The following is a 20,449-nucleotide window of genomic DNA, read 5'->3' on the forward strand; positions in this document are numbered from 1 at the left end:
GCAAGAAGTGTATCCAGCGGCAGCTTCTAACAATAATCCGTGTTGAGTTGGAACTGGAACTGGATGAGCTCCGGATCATGTGGGAGGCTGAAGGGGTGATAGATTGGACGTATAGAGAGGTAGTTACACCCAAGGTGCAGGACACAGGAAACTGGGTGACAGGAGGGGGAAAGGGAGTCAGTACAGTGGCTACCCCCTCAACAACAGTTTTATCACTTTGGATACTGTTGGGGCGAGGGTAATGGGGGTTGGAATTAGTTGAGGCATTGAGTTCAAAGATCATGACGTTATGTTGCAACTTTAAGGCACATCTGGAGAATTATATACAGTTCTGGTCTCCATATTGAAAGGTGTTGAAGCTTTGGAGAGGGTGCAGAAGAAGTTTACCAGGATGGTGCCTGGTTTAAAGGGCGTGTGCTATCAAGCGATGCTAGATAAACTTGTTTTTTCTTTTCTGGAGAGCCGGAGGCTGAGGGGAGAGCTAATCATTATAAGATTATGAAGGGATAGATAGAGTAGACAGGGAGGATCGTTTTCCCAGGGTTGGAATGTCTAATACCAGAAGGCATGCATTGGAGGTGAGAGGAGGGGAGATAGGTTCAAAGGGGAAGTGAGTGCTAAGCTTTCATTCCGAATTGTGGATGCCTGGAATATGCTGCCTGGTATGGTGGTAGAGACAAATACATTGAAGGATTTTAAGAGATGTGTAGATAGGCACGTGATTGTAAGGAAGGTGGAGGGATATGGACATGGTGTAGGTAGGAGGGATTAGTGTTTGGGTGTTTTTGATTTGCTTTTTAGCTGGTTCGGCACAACATTATGGGCCAAATGACCTGTGTTGTGCTGTACAGTTCTATGTAAGCTCACCCACCATATCAAAGAGGATCCCAGATGTTTTTTTAAAGACATATAAGGAGTAAAAAAGACAAGAGTAGGTATTGGACTGCTGAAAAACAATGCTGGAGAGGTAGTAATGGGAGACAAGGACCAGGTAGATGGAATGAATTTAAGTATTTTGCACCATTCTTCACTGTTCATGGGAGACATTAGCAGTATGTGAATGTGTGTTGGGGGCAGAAGAATGTGAAGTTGCCATTACTAGGAAGAAGGTGCTTGGGAAGCTGATAAGTCACTGGACCAGTTGGACTATACCCCAGGGTTCTAAAAGATGTGACTGCCAAGATTGTGGAGCCATTAGTAATGAGCTTTCAACAATCACTAGATTCTGGAATGGTTCCGGTGGAATGGAAAATTGCAAATGTCACTCCAGTCTTCAAGAAGGTAGGGAGACTGAAGAAAGGAAATTATAGGCCAGTTAGCCTGACCTCAGTGGCTGGGAAGATATTGGAGTCTATTGTTAAGGTGGTGTTTTGGGGTACTCGGAGCACACAGTAAAATTGGCCCTAGTCAGCACAGGGAAAATCTCAATGGAAAATCTTGCCTGACAGATCTGTTGGAATTCTTTGAGGAAGTAATAAGTAGGATAGAGAAAGGAGAATTGGTTGATGTTGTGTACTTGGATTTTCAGAAGGCCTTTGACAAGGTGCCACACATGAGGCTGCTTAACAAGCTACGAGCCCATGGTATTACAGGAAAGATTCGAGCATGGATAAAGCAGTGGCTGATTGGCAGGAGGCAGAGAGAGGGAAGAAATGAGCCTTTTCTGATTGGCTTCTGGTGACTAGTGATGTGTTGCAGGGATCAGTGTTAGGACCACTTACTTTTACATTGTATGTTAATGATTGGGTGATATTGGTGGCTTTGTGGCCACGCTTGCAGATGATACAGAAATAGGTGGAGGCGTAAGGGTAATGTTGAAGCTGGGAGATGGTAGAAGTCCTTGGACAGATTAGGAGAAAGGGCAAAGAAGCTGCAAATGGAATGCAGAGTGGTAAAGTATATGGTCATGCACGTTGTTAGAAGGAATAAAGGTGTAGACTATTTTCTAAGTGGAGAAAAAATTCAAAAATCCAAGGTGCAAAGTGACTTAGGAGTCCTTGTGCAGAGTTCCCTAAAGGTTAATTTTCAGGTTGATTGGTGGTAAGGAAGGTAAATGCAATGTTAGCATTCATTTGGAGAAGACTAGAATATAAAAGCAAGGATATAATGCTGAGACTTTGTAAAACACTGATGAGGCGTCACCTGTGCAGTTTTGAGCCCCTTAAGAAAAGATGGGCTGAAATTGGAGAAGATTGAGAGGAGGTTCTCAGGAATGATTCTGGCAATGAAAGGCTTATTGTATGAGATGCGATTGACAGCTCTGGGCCTCTTCTCACTGGAATTCCAAAGAATGAGGGGTGGCCTCACTGAAACCTATCAAATGTTGAATGGCTTCGAGAGAGTAGATGAGAAGAGAATGTTCCTTTGCTGGGAGAGGCTGACCAGAGATACAGCCTCAGAATAGAGGAACATCAGTTTAGAACAGAGATGTGGAGGAACTTCTTTAGCCGGGGAGTGGTGAATCTGTGGAATTCATTGTCACAGGCAGCTGTGAAGGCCAAGTCTTTATGTATATTTAAGGTGGGAGTTGATAGGTTCTTGATTAGTCAGGGCATGAAAGGTTATGGGAAGAAGGCGGGAGATTGGGGTTGAAAAGGAAAATGGATTGCGCATGATGAAATGATGGAGCAGACTCGATGAGCTTAATTCTGCTCCTAAGTCTTAGGGTCTCAACTGAACTAAACTGAACACTCCTGGCCCATTTAATATTTAGATACTTGATATTCTCTGTGTTGTTCACTTGCTTTTTGCTGTTTGCGTGATTTGCTTTTTCGTGCATTGAGTGTTTGATGTTTTCTTTGAGTGGGTTCCATGGTGTTTCTTTGTTTTGTTACTGCCTGTGGAAGTCGAATCTCAGGGTTGTATGCATACTTTGTACTTTGAAGCATTGAATCTTCGAACACCACAAAATTTAAAATTGGTGCAGTCCATTGATGAGAAGGTCCCTGAGTGGTTGTTGATGGACAAGCGGAGGGGCTTGCCCATGCAGGATGGTGTTGTACTGGAAGGGTAATTAGTGTAAGAATCTGTCATTGACAATTGTCTCCAGATTTTGACACATCTGAGAAGAGATCTCCTTTATTGCAGCTACGGAAAAAAGATAATTTCCCCTCACATTTCCATCTTGGAACATGACACATTTTTTCCCCTCTGGAATTTGAATCAGAATGTTTTTGTCTGCCAGCACCACTCTCTGGATATTCCCCATGAAGAGGTTTTGTTTAGAAATGAAAAGGAGAGTAATTAGTTCTTTCAATTTAATCCTTTCCGTCTATGGTCACCTTCAGTTCAGTTCTTTCGGATGCATGAAGATTTGTCTAATGATTTTATCTGCTGGAATGGATCAGCACTTGCCCGCCAAAATTGTCAAACAGATTCTATTCTGTGTCGCTTGTGTTACAGCTCATAGCAACTTGTGCTCATCTATCCCTTTCAGGGCCCAAGCTTGCTTTTCCAAACTGAATGCTGGTTTTGAAACGCTTTAGTTGTGCTGTGGGGCTCGTCAGCCTTGGGTGGCAGGTCACCCAGGGGAAGGAAAACTGATTTTTAGACCTTCGCTGCCTTGCGGCCAGACCCACCCACGGGGAAGGCTTCGGGAGTAAACCCCGAGGAAGAAATCTGGAGCCGGGATCCCTAAGGTAGTTCGATGTTGTTTACAACTTCACTCTGGCAACCTCTGTGACGACACTGATGCTAAATTATATTGGCATTTGCCCTTCCATTAGACTACATCAGGGACTTGGAGAGGGGAACCCACTGTATGGGGCAACAGCTGGTTCTTCAAATCTTCCCTCCCAGGTTTGTACCCTGGAGAGGACACAGTCCACCAGAGGCGCAAACCCATGATCCCCTGGGATCGATGGCTGCTGACTACTACTAGTGGTGATGCCGTCCCAGGCCTGCACCCTTCGGCCCTCACTTGTTCAGGATTGGTTTCTTGGCGACTGTAATGGTAGGGTGTGAGATACGATGCGGTCTCTGCCTCAGCGCCGCATATGACTCAGTTTTCAAGTGACAGATCTGTTCTAGATCTGTCATTTAGCACCACAGTCATGCTAAACAGGACGACCATTCCTTGCCCGTGCGTAACCTACTGCCATGAGTCTTGGTGAGACTGGAGTTGATGTTCAAACGGTTACTTCCACTCACCTTTATGTCAGTGTGCTAGCATCTCTGGTGGCTCTGTACATCTGGTGAGACAAGACGCACCCAGGAATTGTGTTGGAGGAGTCAGGCCCAGGGCCTGTATGTACAAAGTGCCAGCCAATGGTATGTCTGTTCCGTGGCACGTCTGCCACAATGGCCGCATCAGTCCCCAAGTATCTCCAGCCTCCTCCGCACAACCTTCCAGTTTGCACAGAATTCTGACAGCAGTTCCAGTTCCAGCACTCGTGATGTCACCGCACCAAGGAGCTGAGAGTCCCAAATCCCTGGCTTAATCTACTTGTAAACAATTAAATTCAGATTTTAGCAAAGATGATGAACTTGGATCTGCAGCCTCACACCAGGAGCTCAGCAAGCAAGAAGTATTCAGCACAATCACGTAATTTCTCTGAAGTGCGAAACAGAGCATCTCTGAACTGCAAGCCAGGCGGCTTGGACTTTATTTCTGAGGCATTTTTACATTTGTGAGAACAGTTTGGAGACGGGGAAGTTAGGGGTCAGTTTCGTGTTTCAGGACAGGGATGTGAGGGAATTGGAGGACAGGCTGTATTTTAAGTCTCTGCTCTGCATTTGAAGGCCAGCGATGTGGACGTGATTGGATCACGTCATCAGAGAGTCTGGGAGGAATGGGAGCAACACACATCAAACTTGCTGGTGAATGCAGCAGGCCAGGCAGCATCTGTAGGAAGAGGTGCGGTCGACGTTTCAGGCCGAGACCCTTCGTCAGGACTAACTGAAGGAAGAGTGAGTAAGGGATTTGAAAGGGGGAGGGGGAGATCCAAAATCCAGGATCTCCCCCTCCCCCTCCAACTTTCAAATCCCTTACTCACTCTTCCTTCAGTTAGTCCTGACGAAGGGTCTCGGCCTGAAACGTCGACCGCACCTCTTCCTACAGATGCTGCCTGGCCTGCTGCGTTCACCAGCAACTTTTATGTGTGTTGCTTGAATTCCCAGCATCTGCAGAATTCCTGTTGTCTGGGAGGAATGGGGTTGTTTCACCGTTGCTTGTTGTGTTCTGTGTTCTGAGCATTGTGGGCAGGTTATATTGACCCCAGAATGTGGCAGATGACACATTTCACTATGTTTTGATGTACTGGTGACAAATATATCCGAATCTTCTGTCTCGTATCTTAACAAAACCACGTTTTGCTGATCACTGAGCCTGTGTTCAGTGGTGAGTGTTTGCTGTAATTGAGTATCATGCAGTAATTTGTGGAAATTTAATTACAATCATTAGGATGAAGTACATGACCTCATCGACAAGCGTAATAAGATACGTAACAAGCTTCATGCCGCAGCTCAGGATTTCACCTCAGAAGTTGACGTGGTGCCCGTCAGAGATCGTGTCAACGTTCTGAAGGTCAGAGTTTCAGATATTTTCAACCATCACATTATTTTAGTGCTAAGTTTTCAGTTCTGTGTGAGGTAAAAGTCAAATTTAACAGTTATTGGAAATGGTCATTGTTACTGCAATCAGTTTCATTGGTCTTGTTCTGTGAACATGTAAATGAGAAAGACAGCATTACATATCTGTTTTATGTAATACAGTAGACCAGTTTCAGGGATTGCACAGTGCAAGATGAGATAATTTATTTCCTTGTTTTCTTATTTTCCCCACACGGTTTGACCTGCAGAAGTGAAATGAGGTAATCCCAGCACCTAAAGCTACACTGGGTTAGATTGTCACAGTGACAAGCCATTCGTGTCCTTCCAGCTGCTAATGAGAATAGCCTTCTCAGAGTCTCCTGTGAGGAGCTGATCGTGTCTTTCAGTGGGAATGCGATGACTTCTCTAAGTGAAAGTGGGACAAGCTCCAATTCCTACTGAATTCTCCAGTTCCGGTTCACTGTGATAAAGTGACGTATTTCTTGAGGTTGATGGACTGGGTCCCTTTGGGACGTGAGCAGATGTAAAAGGAACTTTGATCAGAATCAGGTTTATTATCAGACGTGTCATGAAATTTGTTGCTTTGTAGCGACGGTATGGTGTAATACATAAAAAATTACTGTAAGGTGGATAGAAGATAGAAATCTACAGCACAAGATGCAATAAGACATACTAAAGAAGTAGTGCAAAAAGAGAGCAAACACTGAGGTAGTCTTCATGAGTTGATTGTCCGTTCAGAAATCTGATGGCAGAGGGGAAGAAGCTGTTCCTGAAACATTGAGTGTGTGTTTTCAGGTTTCTGTACCTCCTTGATGGTGGCAATGAGAAGAGGACATGTCCTGGGTGGTGTGGGTCTTCAGTGAAGAATGCCATTTTTGAGGCATGGCCTTTTGAAGATGCCCTCAATGCTGGGGAAGCTAGTGTCCATGAGTTTACAGCCATCTGTAGCTTTTTCCAGTCCTGTGCACGGGCAGCTCTATACCAGGTGATGGTACAACCAGTTAGAATGCTCTCCACGGTACATCTGTAGAAGTTTGTGAGAGACTTTGGTAACTTACCAAATTTCCTCAAATTCCCAATGAAATATAGCTGCTGTCGTGCCAGCTTCGTAATTGCGTCAATATGTTGGGCCCAGGGTAGATCCTCAGAGATGTTGACACCCATAAACTTGCAGCTGACCCCTCTCCAACCTCACAATGACAACTGGTGTGTGTTCTCACAGCTTCCCCTTCCTGAGGTTCACAATCAATTCCTTGGGCTTAATGATGTTGAGTACAAGGTTGTTTCAACACCACCCAACCAGCTGATCTATCTGACTCCGGTACGCTGCCTCATCACCATCTGAGATTAGTTTGGTGTTTGAGTGTATTAGCACTAAATGTTTGAGAATTCAGTATTAAACAAAATCTGACCCGCCTTCCTGTCCGGTGGTTCCCTGTGGACCACAGTGCTGTCACCAACAATGCCTGCGATTCTAACCTCTCAACTATGACAGTTAATGGAAAATGTATGCAAACCAGAAACTTCGCCAATTGTTTACGTGTACTTACATAAACCTCAACAAGCAAGTGATAATAGTGCTGCACCTGCCCATGCACCACCTCCCTCACCTCCCTCACCTCCATTCAGGACCCCAAATGGTCTTTCCAGGTGAGGCGACACTTCACCTGTAAATCTGCTGGGGTGGTCTGTAGGTGCAGTGCTCCCGCTGTGGGCTTCTCTGTATTAGTGACGTCCGAATAAGTTGGAGGGCTGCTTCATTGAGCATCTCTGCACCATCTGCCGCAAGTGAGATTTCCTGATGGCCAAAGATTTTAATTCTCCATCATTTTGTGTGTGTGTAACTTTGAGTGATAAAACGTACTGTTGTAGCGGGCTGAACCACTGAATTGGTGAGGCACTGCCATTCTCATGAGATCTGTTGAAGGTTCTCTGCCCAAAATGTTGTCTATTTAGACCACACAATGTAGGAGCAGAATCGGGCCATTCAGCCCATCGAATCTGCTTTGCCTTTCCATCAGGGTTGACTTATTATCCCCCTCAACCCCATTCTCTAGCCTTCTCCCCATAACCTTTGACACCCTGCTAATCAAGAACCTATCAACCTCTGCTTTAAATATATTTAATGAGTTGACCTCTATAGCCGTCTATGGCAATGAATTCCACAGATTCACCATCCTCTGGCTAAGGAAATTCCTCCTCATCTCTGCTCCATGTCCCTCGATTCTGAGGCTGTGTCCTCTGGTCCTAGACTTGCCCACCATAGCAAATATCCTCTCCATGTCCAATCTATCTAGCCTTTCAATATTTGCTTGTTTTCAGTGAGATTTCTCCCCCCCCCCCCCCCCCATTCTTCTAAACTCCAGCATGTACGGGCCTGAAGCCATCAAAAGCTCCTCATGTTAACCCTTTCATTCCTGATCATTCTTGTAAACCTCCTCTGAACCCTCTCCAATGTCAGCACATCTCTTAGATAAGGGGATAAATTGAAGGTTACATGCTTGCTTTTTAATAGTTGAGGTCATATATTTTCCAAAGTAGTCTGTTGTTCTTTTGAGTAAAAACAGAGGTGTGAAATTGATGACTGTAGTGTAATAACTCCTGTGTATCTGTCACTAGTGTTTAACTTGCACTTTGAGCTCTGTCTACGGCCCGTATGAGAGCGTGCACAGCTCGGACACGATGTTCGATCAGTTTATTGAGCGGAGAGACAGGATGTTGCAGGAGTCCAACAACAGGAGGGATAGAACAGTCAAATCTCTGCAGATGCTCTCGGGGTGGTTTGGTAACACTGCGAAGGTAAGTTTGTGGTTCATGTTCTCAGCTGCAACAATTTGCTGCTCTGCTTTACATTTAATTTCTTCCTAATTTGTAAATCATTGTAAGAACAAGCATTGTTCCACTGATTCTTGGGTTGTAGATTTGTGTTTGTTTATTGATTAGTTGAGATTTTGTACAGAATGGGCCCTTCTGGCCCTTTGAGCCACACCATTCAGCAACCCCTGATTTAATTCTGGCCTAATCACGGAATGAATTACACTTCACCATCCGGTACCTCTTTGGGCTACGCAAAGACATCGGAGCACCTGAGGAATCCCACACCATCATGGGCAGAACGTACAACCTCCTTTCAGGCAACACTGGGAATTGAATCCGGGGCACCCGTACTGTAGAACGTGCTAATCACTACACTACTGGGCCACCCGACCTGGAGCTTTGCAAACTTACAGAATGCTACAGCATAGAAACGGGCCCTTTTGCCTATCTATTCCATGCTGAACTGTTATTATGCCTCGTCCCACTGGCCGTACACCTCCCACCCATGCACCTACCAAATTTTGCTTAAATGTTGCGATCAAACCCGCATCCACCATTTCCACTGGCAGCTCGTTCCAATCTCTCACCACCCTGTGAAGGAGATCCCCTTAAACATTTACCTTTCAATCTTAACCCATGACCTCTAGTTCTAGTCTCATTCAACCTCAGTGGAAAAAGCCTGCTTGCATTTACCCTACCTGTACCCAAATTCAGAGCATGGTGTTTTGATTTGAGTTACAATGACGTGGGAAAATGTTTAGTTCATGGGGGATAACCAGAAGACAATTTTCAGGGCACTGCTTCGGGCAAAACCTCTTAACTGTTGAAGCATCGGTGGGTGAGGAGAAGTAGATGTCTGAAGCTTCTCTTGGTTGCAAAATCTGAATAGAACATTAAATTAGAAAACATTTTACCTGAACAGTCACATTTTATGGAGGGCTGCTGGGCTTGGCAAGTGCCTGCAGCACATTGTGTGCTGCTCGTGACTTGACAGTAACTCATTTTCTGTACAAACCATGATAAAGTGTGGTAGCTGATCACGACATCCCTGCCTATTGAGGGCCAACCTGAAGGTAGTTTATATAATATACTTACTTACGATTATATAATGTTGGCAGAGCAGATTCAGTAGACAAACTGCCTAATTATGCTCCTATCTTATGGTCTAATATAGCATATATTTGCTTTACATCTCGCACACCGTAATCACGGCCCTGCCGTTGTGTGAGCGATCTTGCTCACCGTAATCACAGTCATCTCACCATGTGAGCGGTCTCACTCACCGTAATCACGGCCCTGCCGTCGTGTGAGCGATCTCACTCACCGTAATCACGGTCATCTCACCGTGTGAGCAGTCAGTGTGTTGGCTTGTTTTTTTTGGTTCTCCTCTTTCAATGTGCCTCTTCTATACTATCTACAAGTGTGAGGCTGTAGTCGGCCCCCTTTCCTGCTGCCTCTCCCCTGAATTCTGCACTCTTCTCTTTCTCGTTACTCTGCTCTTCATCTGTTGCATCTTCTGATATTGGCAATGCAGGTGACCACGGATGTTTGCTCCGGCTTGTGTATTGAGGCGTAAGCATGTGGACATTTTAAATTAAAAATATCATTGGTGTTAACTTGTATTTTTTACAGGTACATTGTTGGCGAGTCTTGACCGGGGTTCCCAATCTGTTTCTATTCCGTGGTTGAGTACCATTGAGCAAGGAGTCTGTTGACTCCAGACTGGGAACTCCTGGAGAGATGCGACACCAATTTTCCTCATAACTGAAATTCATTTTCCAAATACAAAGTATTTAAAGTACTAGAAATCTGTAATGAAAACAGGAAATTTTGGCTGTGGTTGAAGAGAGGAAGAACCATTCATGTTTCAGATTGATGGTTCTTTTTTCTTTGTCAGTGGTACCTGTCCTGCTGAGAGTGTTCAGTATTGTGTTTTAACATTCGTAAATAAGCTTATTATTGTCTCATGTACTGAGATGCAGTGAAAATCTTGTCTTGGATGCTGTCCATACACATCAAATCATTACACACTGCATTGAGCTAGAACAAGGTAAAACTAACAGGGCTGAATAATAGTTAGAGAGTACGTGCAGTGTAGATTGACAAAGGGGTGCAAAGTCATAATGAGATAGATTGCTAGAAGAGTATATCTTATCATACTCGGGGATCGTTCAATAGACTTAGATAATTAGAAACTGAATACAGTGGATTCCAGTTAATTGGACCAACAGTTAATCAGGCATCCACTTATTTGAGACAACTCTTCAAGAACAAAATCTAATCAAGAAAATAGCTGCGATTGCCTTTGTATATTTGGGCCACTCTGCCACTTAATTGGGGCTGGAGACGGTTGCTGAACATTTTGTAACTAGCAACACACATCAAAGTTGCTGGTGAACGCAGCAGGCCAGGCAGCATCTCTGGGAAGAGGTACAGTCGATGTTTCAGGCCGAGACCCTTCCTGATGCTGCCTGGCCTGCTGCGTTCACCAGCAACTTTGATGTGTGTTGCTTGAATTTCCAGCATCTGCAGAATTCCTGTTGTTTGAGTTTTTAACTAGCATCTGTTTGCACATTTGTGTGGCCGTTATGAGTGGACATTTTTTTCAATAGCATCAGTTGCGTGTGTGTTCGAAAGCAGCCACTTTTGGCTGTGATGGTTGGCAAAGAAATAAGCAGTAAGAATTCCAAATTGTTTTACTCAAGTATTCTGGCTTGGAAATGCCAGTGTAATGCCCTGGTTTACATCTTTACTGTTATGCTGTAGGTGTTTCATTCAGCAGTACTGTAAGAGCAGTCTGTTTGTTGGGTTATTGTTGAAGATGAGGGATGATGAGCAATGTGTGCCATCCAATTAGGGTGGTGGAACTTGGGGGGTGGGGAGGTTTTTCTGGCAAGGGACACTGAGGTTGGTCTTGGAGCTTTTGTTCGATGGGAGATGAAGAGAGAAGACGCTGGGGAGAACCGGTGGTAGGATATGACCCAGCAGGAGACCCGTTTGTTCGAGGTGGGTTACGAGCGACGGTCGGAAGCTGGTGTGTGCTTTCATGCAGATCGAAGGTCCAGCGCGTGAGTGACAGAGGAATTCAAGATGAGCCCCAACTTGTGCACACTGACTGTGTAATTATAATGGACCCTTTTTTTCCCCTTTGCTTTACTAACCCTTTAGTTAAGTAAGTTTCATAAATATTCCTTTAATCGTATGTAGTGTGCCATCTGTTATTTCTTGGCAGTGAGTTGTAACAGGGTGGCAAAGTACACAGCATCCACACAAACCGGGGTTTGAGGTGTGAGAGTCATCTCAGTCTCACGGGTTTAGCGGGACCAGAGTGTGTCTTACCAAGACTTGTGCAGCCAAGGAAAACAGCAGTGTTTCACCAGAAACACTCAGTAGCTACTTACTAAATCTCTGACTCACTCTTCCTTCAGTTAGTCCTGACGAAGGGTCTGGGCCTGAAACGTCGACTGTACCTGTTCCTACAGATGCTGCCTGGCCTGCTGCATTCACCAGCAACTTTGATGTGTGTTGCTTGAAATTCCAGCATCTGCACATTTCCTCGTGTTTGTGTTTCACCAGAAATAGCTGGGAGGAAAAAGAAATGATTTCACTACGTCAAATTGAATTTGAAGATATCGAATTACTTTGAAGGTAACATCTTGAATGTTAATTGGAGGACGCAGTCGTCAACAGCGTTGTCTGAAGGCAGCCATTATCTGCGCTGGGTGTCTCTGTTGTTTTCTTCATTTACAGTCAAAAGAATGTAAAGATGATGATTTCCTCCATCGATAACTATTAGGAACTAATATGGTTGTGTAGTACTGACAGTGTTCTAATTTGTTCTGTATTTCATTTAAATACATAATTTGTTACTCAGCTTGTCTTTTTTGTACATTTTTAACTATTTTTATGAAACCAGCTGATTGGAACAGTTGCATTAGGGGCCAAGATGTACTGGTCCTGAGTAACGGGAATCCACTGTATGTAATTTTGACAGTTTTTTTGTACAAGGCTTTAATAATTTATATGTATATAAAAATACAGATATTAGAATTGTAGAGACTTCAGTGAATCCCATAAGACAAACAAGCAGGAATAGGTTATTTTGCCCATCAAGTGTCCATAGTACTATCTCTGTGTGCTGTAGGTGATTTGTGTCTTTAGTTCTGTTTGCTGAAGTTTCACTCATTGGTTTAAGTGTTTTCAGTGGGCCCTGCAACTACAAATGAGTTTTGTTGTCTTCTCTAGTTTTTTGAGCTGGACTCTGGAGATTCCTGGCCCTTGGGGGAAGACAGTAAAAGTCTCAAGGTTTTGCTGGATGAAGCGGAACGGGACGTAGACAAAGAAATTGAAATGTTCATGCCAGTAGGTTCATAACTTGTTGCTATTTGCAAAATGTACTTTATTTTTTGGTATTTATGTACAAAAATCAAATAGACTGATCTTACTGAGCTGGCTTTTCCGTAAGATATAGGAGCAGAATTAGGCCATTTGGCCCATCGAGTCTGCTCTGTCATTCCATCATGACTGACTTATTATCCCTCTCAACATTATTCTTTTTAGAACATAAAAATCTACAGCACATTACAGACCCTTCAGCCCACAATGTTGTTCTGACCATGTAACCTATGCTAGAAACTGCCTAGAATTTCCCTAGTGCATAGCCCTCTATTTTTCTAAGCTCCGCGTACCTATCTAAGAGTCTCTTAATAGACCCTGCTGTATCCACCTCCACTACCATCACTGGCAGTGCATTCCACACACCCACCACTCTGTGTGGAAAAACTTACCGGCATCCCCTCTGTGCCAACTTCCAAGCACCTTAAAACTATGCCCTCTCATGTTAGACATTTCAGCCCTGGGAAAAAGCCTCTGACTTTTTGAACTCCATCTGCCACTTCTCAGCCCAGTTTTGCATCCTATCGATGTCCCGCTATAACCTCTGACAACACTTCAGACTGTCCATAATACCCCCCAACCTTTGTGTCATCAGCGAACTTACTAACCCACCCTTCGACTTACCTCCAGGTTAGTTATAAAAATCTGAAAGTGTAGGGGTCCCAGAACAGATCCCTGCAGAACACCACTGGTCACCGACCTCCGGGCAGAATATGATCCATCTACAACCACCCTTTGCCTTCTGTGGGCAAGCCAATTCTGGATCCACAAAGCAAGGTCTCCTTGGATCCCATGCCACTTTACTTTCTCAGTAATCCTGGTATGGGGTACCTTATCATATGCCTTGCTGAAATCCATATACACTAAATCCACTGTGCTACCTTCCTCAATGTGTTTTGTTATATCCTCCGAGAATTCAATCAGGCTCGTAAGGCACGAGCTGTCCTTGACAAAGCCATGCTGACTGTCCCTAATCAGATTATGTCTCTCCTAAAGCTCATAAATCCTGCCTCTCAGGATCTCCTCCAGCAACTTGCCCACCATTGAAGTAAGACTCACTGGTCTATAGTTTCCTGGGTTATCACTACTCCTTTTCTTGAACAAGGGAACAACATTTCCAACCCTTCAATCCTCCGGTACTTCTCCTGTCCATATCAGTGATGCAAAGATCATCACTAGAGGCTCAGCAATCTCCTCCATTGCTTCCCACAGTAGCCAAGGGTATATCTCATCCAGACCCAGTGACTTATCTAACTTAATGCTTTTCAAAAGCTCCAGCACATCCTCTTTCTTAAAGTCTATATGCTCAAACGATTCAGTCTGCTGTAAGTCATCCCCACAATTGCCAAGGTCTTTTTCCCTGATGAATACTGAAACAAAGTACTCATTAAGTACCTCCGCTACTTCCTCCGGCTTCATGCACACATTTCCACTCTCACTCCTGATTGGTCCTAATCTCTCACGGCTCAATCTCTTGCTCTTCACATACTTGTAGAATGCCTTGGGGTTTTCCTTAATCCTGCTCACCAAGACCTTCTCATGGCCCCTTCTAGCTCTCCTAATTTCATTCTTAAGCTCCTTCCTGGCAACCTTGTAATTTTCTAGAACTCTAATTAGTACTTGGTTTCTTGAACCTTTCAGAAGGTTTTCTTTTCTTACTTAGATTTTCTACATCCTTTGTCCACCATGGTTCTTTTACCCTACCATCCTTTCCTTGCCTCAATGGAATATGCCTATGCAGAACACTATGCAAATGTTCCCTAAATATTTGCCACATTTGTGCTGTGCATTTCCCGGAGAACATCTGCCCCAATTTATGTTCCCAAGTTCCTGCCTAATAGCATCATATTTCCCCCACCCCAATTAAATGTTTTCACAAATTGTCTGCTCCTATTCCTCTCCAGCACTATGATAAAGGAGATAAAGGAGATCACTGCCTCCAAAATGCTCTCCCACCGAGAGATCTGACACTTGATCAGTTTCATTTCCCAATACCAGATCAAGTACCAACTTTCCTCTAGTTGGTTTATCTACATCAGAAAACCTTCCTGAACACACCTAACTAACTCTACCCCATCTAAACCCTTTGCTCTAAGGAAATGCCAATCAGTATTAGTAAAGTTAAAATCACCCATCACAACAATCCTATTGTTATTGCACCATTCCAGAATCTGCCTCCCTATCTGCTCCTCGATGTCCTTAGTGGGTGGTCTATAAAAACACTCAGTAGAATTATTGCCCCCTTCCTGTTTCGACTTATACCCACAGTGACTCAGTAGATAATCCCTCCATGACTTCCTTCTTTTCTGCAGCTGTGACACTATCCCTGATTAGCAATGCCATGCCCCCACCTCTTTTGCCTCCCTCCCCTGTCGTTTTTGAAACATCTAAACCCTGGCAAACTCAACAGCCATTCCTGCCCCTGAGACATCCAAGTCTCTGTAATGGCCACAATGCCATAGTTCCATGTATTGATCCACACTCTAAGTTCATCCACCTTCTTTATGATACTCCTTGCATTAAAATAGACACATCTCAAACCATCAGGCTGAGTGCATCTTTGCTCTATCATCTGCCTATTCTTCCTCACAAACTCCCTACAAGATGTCTCTACTTGTGCTCCAACCACTCAATCCTCTGCCTCTTCACTTCAGTTTTCACTCCCTTGCAAATCTAGTTTAAACCCTCCCCAATAGCATTAGCAAATCTCTTTCCCAGGATATTGGTCCCCCTTGGATTGAGGTGCAACCTGTCCTTTTTGTACAGGTCACACCTGCCCCAGAAGAGGTCCCAATGATCCAGGAATTTGAATCCCTGCCCCTTGCTCCAGTCCTTCAGCCACGTATTTATCCTCCACCTCATTCTATTCCTATCCTCATTGTCGTGTGGCACAGGCAGCAATCCCGAGATTACTATCCCTGAGGTCCTGCTTCTCAGCTTCCTTCCTAACTCCCTGTATTCCGCTTTCAGTGTCCTCTTCCCATTTACTATCTATGTCGTTGGTGCCAATATGTACCACGGCCTCTGGCTGCTCACCCTTCATTTCAGGATATTCTGGACACGTTCAGAAACATCAGGAACCCTGGCACCTGGGAGGCAAACTACCATCCCTTGTTTCTTTTTCCCAACATCAGATTCGCCTATCTGTCCCCCTAACTATAGAGTCCCCAATTACAGCTGCCATCCTGTTCCATTCCCTACCTTTCTGAGTCACAGGGCCAGACTCAGTACCAGAGGCACAGCCACTGTTGACTCCCCCAGGAAATTTGCCCCCCACCCCCCAACAGTACTCAAAATTGTTAAGGGGGCAGCCACAGGGGTGCTTTCCACTACCGGATGCTCTCCCTCCCCTCCCCTGACAGTCACCCAGTTATCTGTCTCCTGCGACCCCGGTGTGACTACCTGCCTGTAGCTCCTGTCTATCACCTCCTCACTCTCCCTAACAAGCCGAAGCTTCGAAGTTCCCTAACTCTGTCTCTAAGGAGCTGCAACTTGATACAACTGGCGCAGATGTGGCCATTGGTGAGGCTGGAAGTCTCCCGGATATCCCACATCTGACACCCAGTGCAGAAAACTAGTCTTGCAGTCATACCCACTATTCTTAAGTTAAAGGAAGCGATATGAAGGTACCTTACCTCACCGAAGTCCCGATGAACCAAAGCCCTACTACTCTGACGACCGTTCCTTCGGTGACCGCTCTGCTAGGCAGCATCTCCCTTTTATCCCAGAACCTTTTCAGTGGTTTTGCGCGATGATGAGCTACTGCGTCTGCATACTTCTCCCAATCAAATCTCCTGCTGAAAGAAACTCCTCGCCTTTAAATTCTTCTCAGCAGCCTTGCATGATGATAAGCTACTGTATCTGTGTACTTTCCCGATTAAATCTCCTGATTTCTCCCTGTAACCTTTCCCTACAGTAAGTTTTAAGCTACAATGCTTTTCACTTCCCAGTGAGTATCCTTTGTAGTTTGATTATTTTCATTATGCTGGCAATGGGAAATGTCTTAAACCCTGATATTAATACCAGTCACTCTCGATTAGGCATGAACTGTAAATATGCAGTACAGGGAATGCGGTCAATTGAAATTGAAGGTATTTCTTTTTCTGCTTCCATCCAGTCGTTCTCAGGAAGTGTTTTAGTTCCAGTACTGTTTTGTGTTGAGTTACAAAGAACATTATAATGCGGTACAGGTCTTTCAGCCCATGATGTGGTGGTGACCTTGTAACCTACTCCAAGATTAATCAAACTCTTCCCTCCCACATAACCCTCCATTTTTCTATCATCCACATGCCAATGCAAGAGTTTCTTAAATGCCCCTAATGTATCTGCCTTTTCCAGCACCCCTGGCAGCGCATTCCATGCACCCACCATTCTGGTTTTTTTGAAGAAAGCACTACTGGTCTTGCAGATCAGGTCATTGAACGGTGCATTGAGGTAGAGCACAGTAAAACAATGGACAATATAGAACAAAGTGCAACAGTTACAGAGTGCAGATTGACAATAAGGTTCAAAGTCATAATGAGGGCAAGAGTCCATCCGACCGGACTGGGAAACCATTCAATAGTCGTATAACAGTTGGAGAGAATCTGTCTTTGAGCCTGGTCGTTCATGCTTTCAGGTTTTTGTACCTCCTGGCCAATGAGAAGGGGGAGAGAGAGCTGCTGTACTGAGGCAGTGAGAAGTGTAGACAGAGAGGAGGTTCCTTCCTGTGGTGTGCTGAGCTGTGTCCTGAACTCTGCATTTTATACTTCATACTTTATTGTCGCCAAACAATTGATACTAGAATGTAAATCATCATAGCGATATTTGATTCTGCGCTTCCCACTCCCTGGATTACAAATCGATAGTAAATATTAAAAATTTAAATTATAAATCATAAATAGAAAATAGAGAAATGGAAAGTAAGGTAGTGCAAAAAAACCGAGATGCAGGTCTGGATATTTGGAGGGTCCAGCCCAGATCCGGGTCAGGATCCATTCAGCAGACTTATCACAGATGGAAAGAAGCTGTTCCCAAATCTGGCCATACGAGTCTTCAGGCTCCTGAGCCTTCTCCCAGAGGGAAGAGGGACCTGAAGTCCAGATAGAACGCACTCTACAATGATCGATTTAAAAATTGGTAAGGGTCAAATGGGATGTGCCAACTTTCATTTGGGAAAATTCATAATGTTTTTTAATATCCTATTTAAAAGCAAAACTGTGAAGCTGTTAATGAGATTATCCATGGTGCCTTCAATGAAGTGATGCAGAAGATTGAAGAGGAACAGGGCTTACTTTCGATTATTGAAAGCAGACATGCTGATAGTGTTCAGGTAATGTTACGACAAGTGTTAAACCTCTCACAGCCACTTTGTGTTTCTAGAATGGCAATAATTTCATTTGAACTTCATTATAAACAACCCTAATTGTCAAAAGTAAAACAGAGTCATTTAGAAAACTCGGCAGTTTGAAAATGTGGATCAGAATTCCATTTGCTCTCTTGCTGTATTGAATATTGGTACTGACTTGGCTGGCTGGTGGCACAATGACATTGGCGCCGGACCCAGGAGCGGAGGTTCCCGGGTTGGAAACTAGTTGGGTCCGCCCCCAAGTACACTTTCCATCCGTGCCGGGTTGAGTGTTGAGATCGCAACTCGACCTCGTAAAACAAAGGGAAAATATTATGAAAATGTGTGAGGAGTGGCGTGCCACACAGTCTGTCTCTCGTAAAAGCCATGAAAAAGACATTGTCACGGACAGACACGCAGACGCACACGCACAGACTCGCAGGCACACACCAAAAAAAAATTGATACTGACATAAGTATGTTGCGTTACTAACAGTTTGGTTTCAAAGTTCAGAGTCAATTAATTATCAAAGTACATATGGCACCGTATACTACCCTGAGGTTCATTTTCATGTGAGCATTGATGGTAAACGCAAAGGAACACAATAGATGTGATGAAAAATGCATACAAAAAGATGGACAAACAACCAATGTGTAAAAGACAGCAAACTGCAAATATAAAGAGAGCAAGAAATAAATAAATAAGCAATAAACCCTGAGAGCATGGGATGTAGAGTCCTTGAAACTGAGTGCACAGGTTGTGAATCAGTTCAGTGTGGGTGTGAGTGAAGTTATCCAGCTTGTTCAAGAGCCTGATTGTTGAAGGATAATAAATGTTCTTGAACGTGGTGGTGTGGGACCTAAGGCTCCTGTACCACCTTCCTGGTGGCAGTAGTGAGACAAGAGCATGGCCTGGATGATGGCTGTTGCTTTCCTGCGACAGAGCTCCATGCAATGTGCTGAGATGGGGAGGCTCAGCTGTATCCACTACTTTTTGTTGGCTTTTCCACTCAAGGCCTTTGGTGTTACCGTACCAGGCTGTGATGCAACCAGTCAATGTGCTCTCCAACGCACGTCTGTAGAGGTTTGTCCACGTTTTAGGTGACATGCTGAATCTTCATAAACTTCTAAGAAAGTAGAGGTGCTGCCATGTGTTTTTGTAATAGCAGTTAAGTGCTGAATTCAGGACAGGTCCTCTGAAATGTATAAACACAAGTTTATGATTCCTGATAAAGGGCCTCAGTCAGAAATGTCGACTGTTTATTCTCCTCCACAGATGCTACCTGACCGATTGAGTTCCTCTAGCTGTTTTTTTTTTCTAGTCCATGAGGTATAGAAACAGAATTGGGCCATTTGGCCCATCAAGTCTATTCCACCATTTCATCATGGCTGATCCAATTTTCCTCTCAGCCTCAATCTCCTGCCTTGTTCCCTGTATCCCTTCATGCTTTGACCAATCAAGAATCTGTCAGCCTCTGCCTTAAATATACATAAAGGCTTGGCCTCCACAGCTGCCTGTGACAAGAAATTCCACAGATTCACCACTCTCTGGCTAAAGAAATTCCTCCTTATCTCCGTTCTAGAAGGACACCCCTCTATTCTAAGGCTGTATCCTCGGTCTTAGACTCTCCCACCATAGGAAATATCCTCTCCACATCCATTCGATCAAGACCTTTCATATTCAATAGGTTACAATGAGGTCACCCCTCATTAACCATATAACAATTACAGGCCACCTCGGCCCTTCTCGTCCATGCCAAACTCTTACTCTCATCTAGCCCCACTGACCTGCACTCAACTCATAACCCTCCATTCCTTTCCTGTCCATATATCTATCCAATTCAACTTTAAAGGACAACATCGAACCTGCCTCAACCACTTCTGCTGGAAGCTCGTTCCCCACAGCTACCACTCTCTGAGTAAAGAAGTTCCCCCTCACTTTACCCCAAAACTTTTGCCCTTTAACTCTCAACTCCTGTCCTCTTGTTTGACTCTCCCCTACTCTCAATGGAAAAAGCCTATCCATGTCAACTCTATCTATCCCCCTCATTATTTTAAATACCTCTATCAAGTCCTCCCTCAACCTTCTACGCTCCAAAGAATAAAGACCCAACTTGTTCAACCTTTCTCTGTAACTTAGCAGATGAAACCCAGGTAACGTTCTAGTAAATCTTCTCTGTACTCTCTCAATTTTGTTGACATCTTTCCTATAATTCAGTGACCAGAACTGTACACGATACTCCAAATTTAGCCTTACCAATGCCTTGTACAATTTCAGCATTACATCCAAACTCCTATGCTCTGATTTATAAAGACCAGCATACCAAAAGCTTTCTTCACCACCCTATCCACATGAGATTCC

General features: G+C 44.2%; 1 protein-coding gene across 1 annotated transcript in view; it reads left to right on the top strand.

The window, feature by feature from the left end:
• The window catches only part of stk31 (serine/threonine kinase 31), a 151,605-nt gene that overhangs the window by 84,725 nt on the left and 46,431 nt on the right, over positions 1-20,449 (top strand). The window contains exons 11-14 of the mRNA XM_072282982.1: positions 5,402-5,524; positions 8,170-8,349; positions 12,613-12,729; positions 17,954-18,073. Of these exons, the coding sequence (XP_072139083.1) occupies positions 5,402-5,524; positions 8,170-8,349; positions 12,613-12,729; positions 17,954-18,073 (540 nt within the window). The remainder of the gene's footprint in view (positions 1-5,401; positions 5,525-8,169; positions 8,350-12,612; positions 12,730-17,953; positions 18,074-20,449) is intronic.

Source organism: Mobula birostris, chromosome 19 (genome assembly GCF_030028105.1).
Source record: "Mobula birostris isolate sMobBir1 chromosome 19, sMobBir1.hap1, whole genome shotgun sequence".
Lineage (NCBI taxonomy): Eukaryota > Metazoa > Chordata > Chondrichthyes > Myliobatiformes > Myliobatidae > Mobula > Mobula birostris.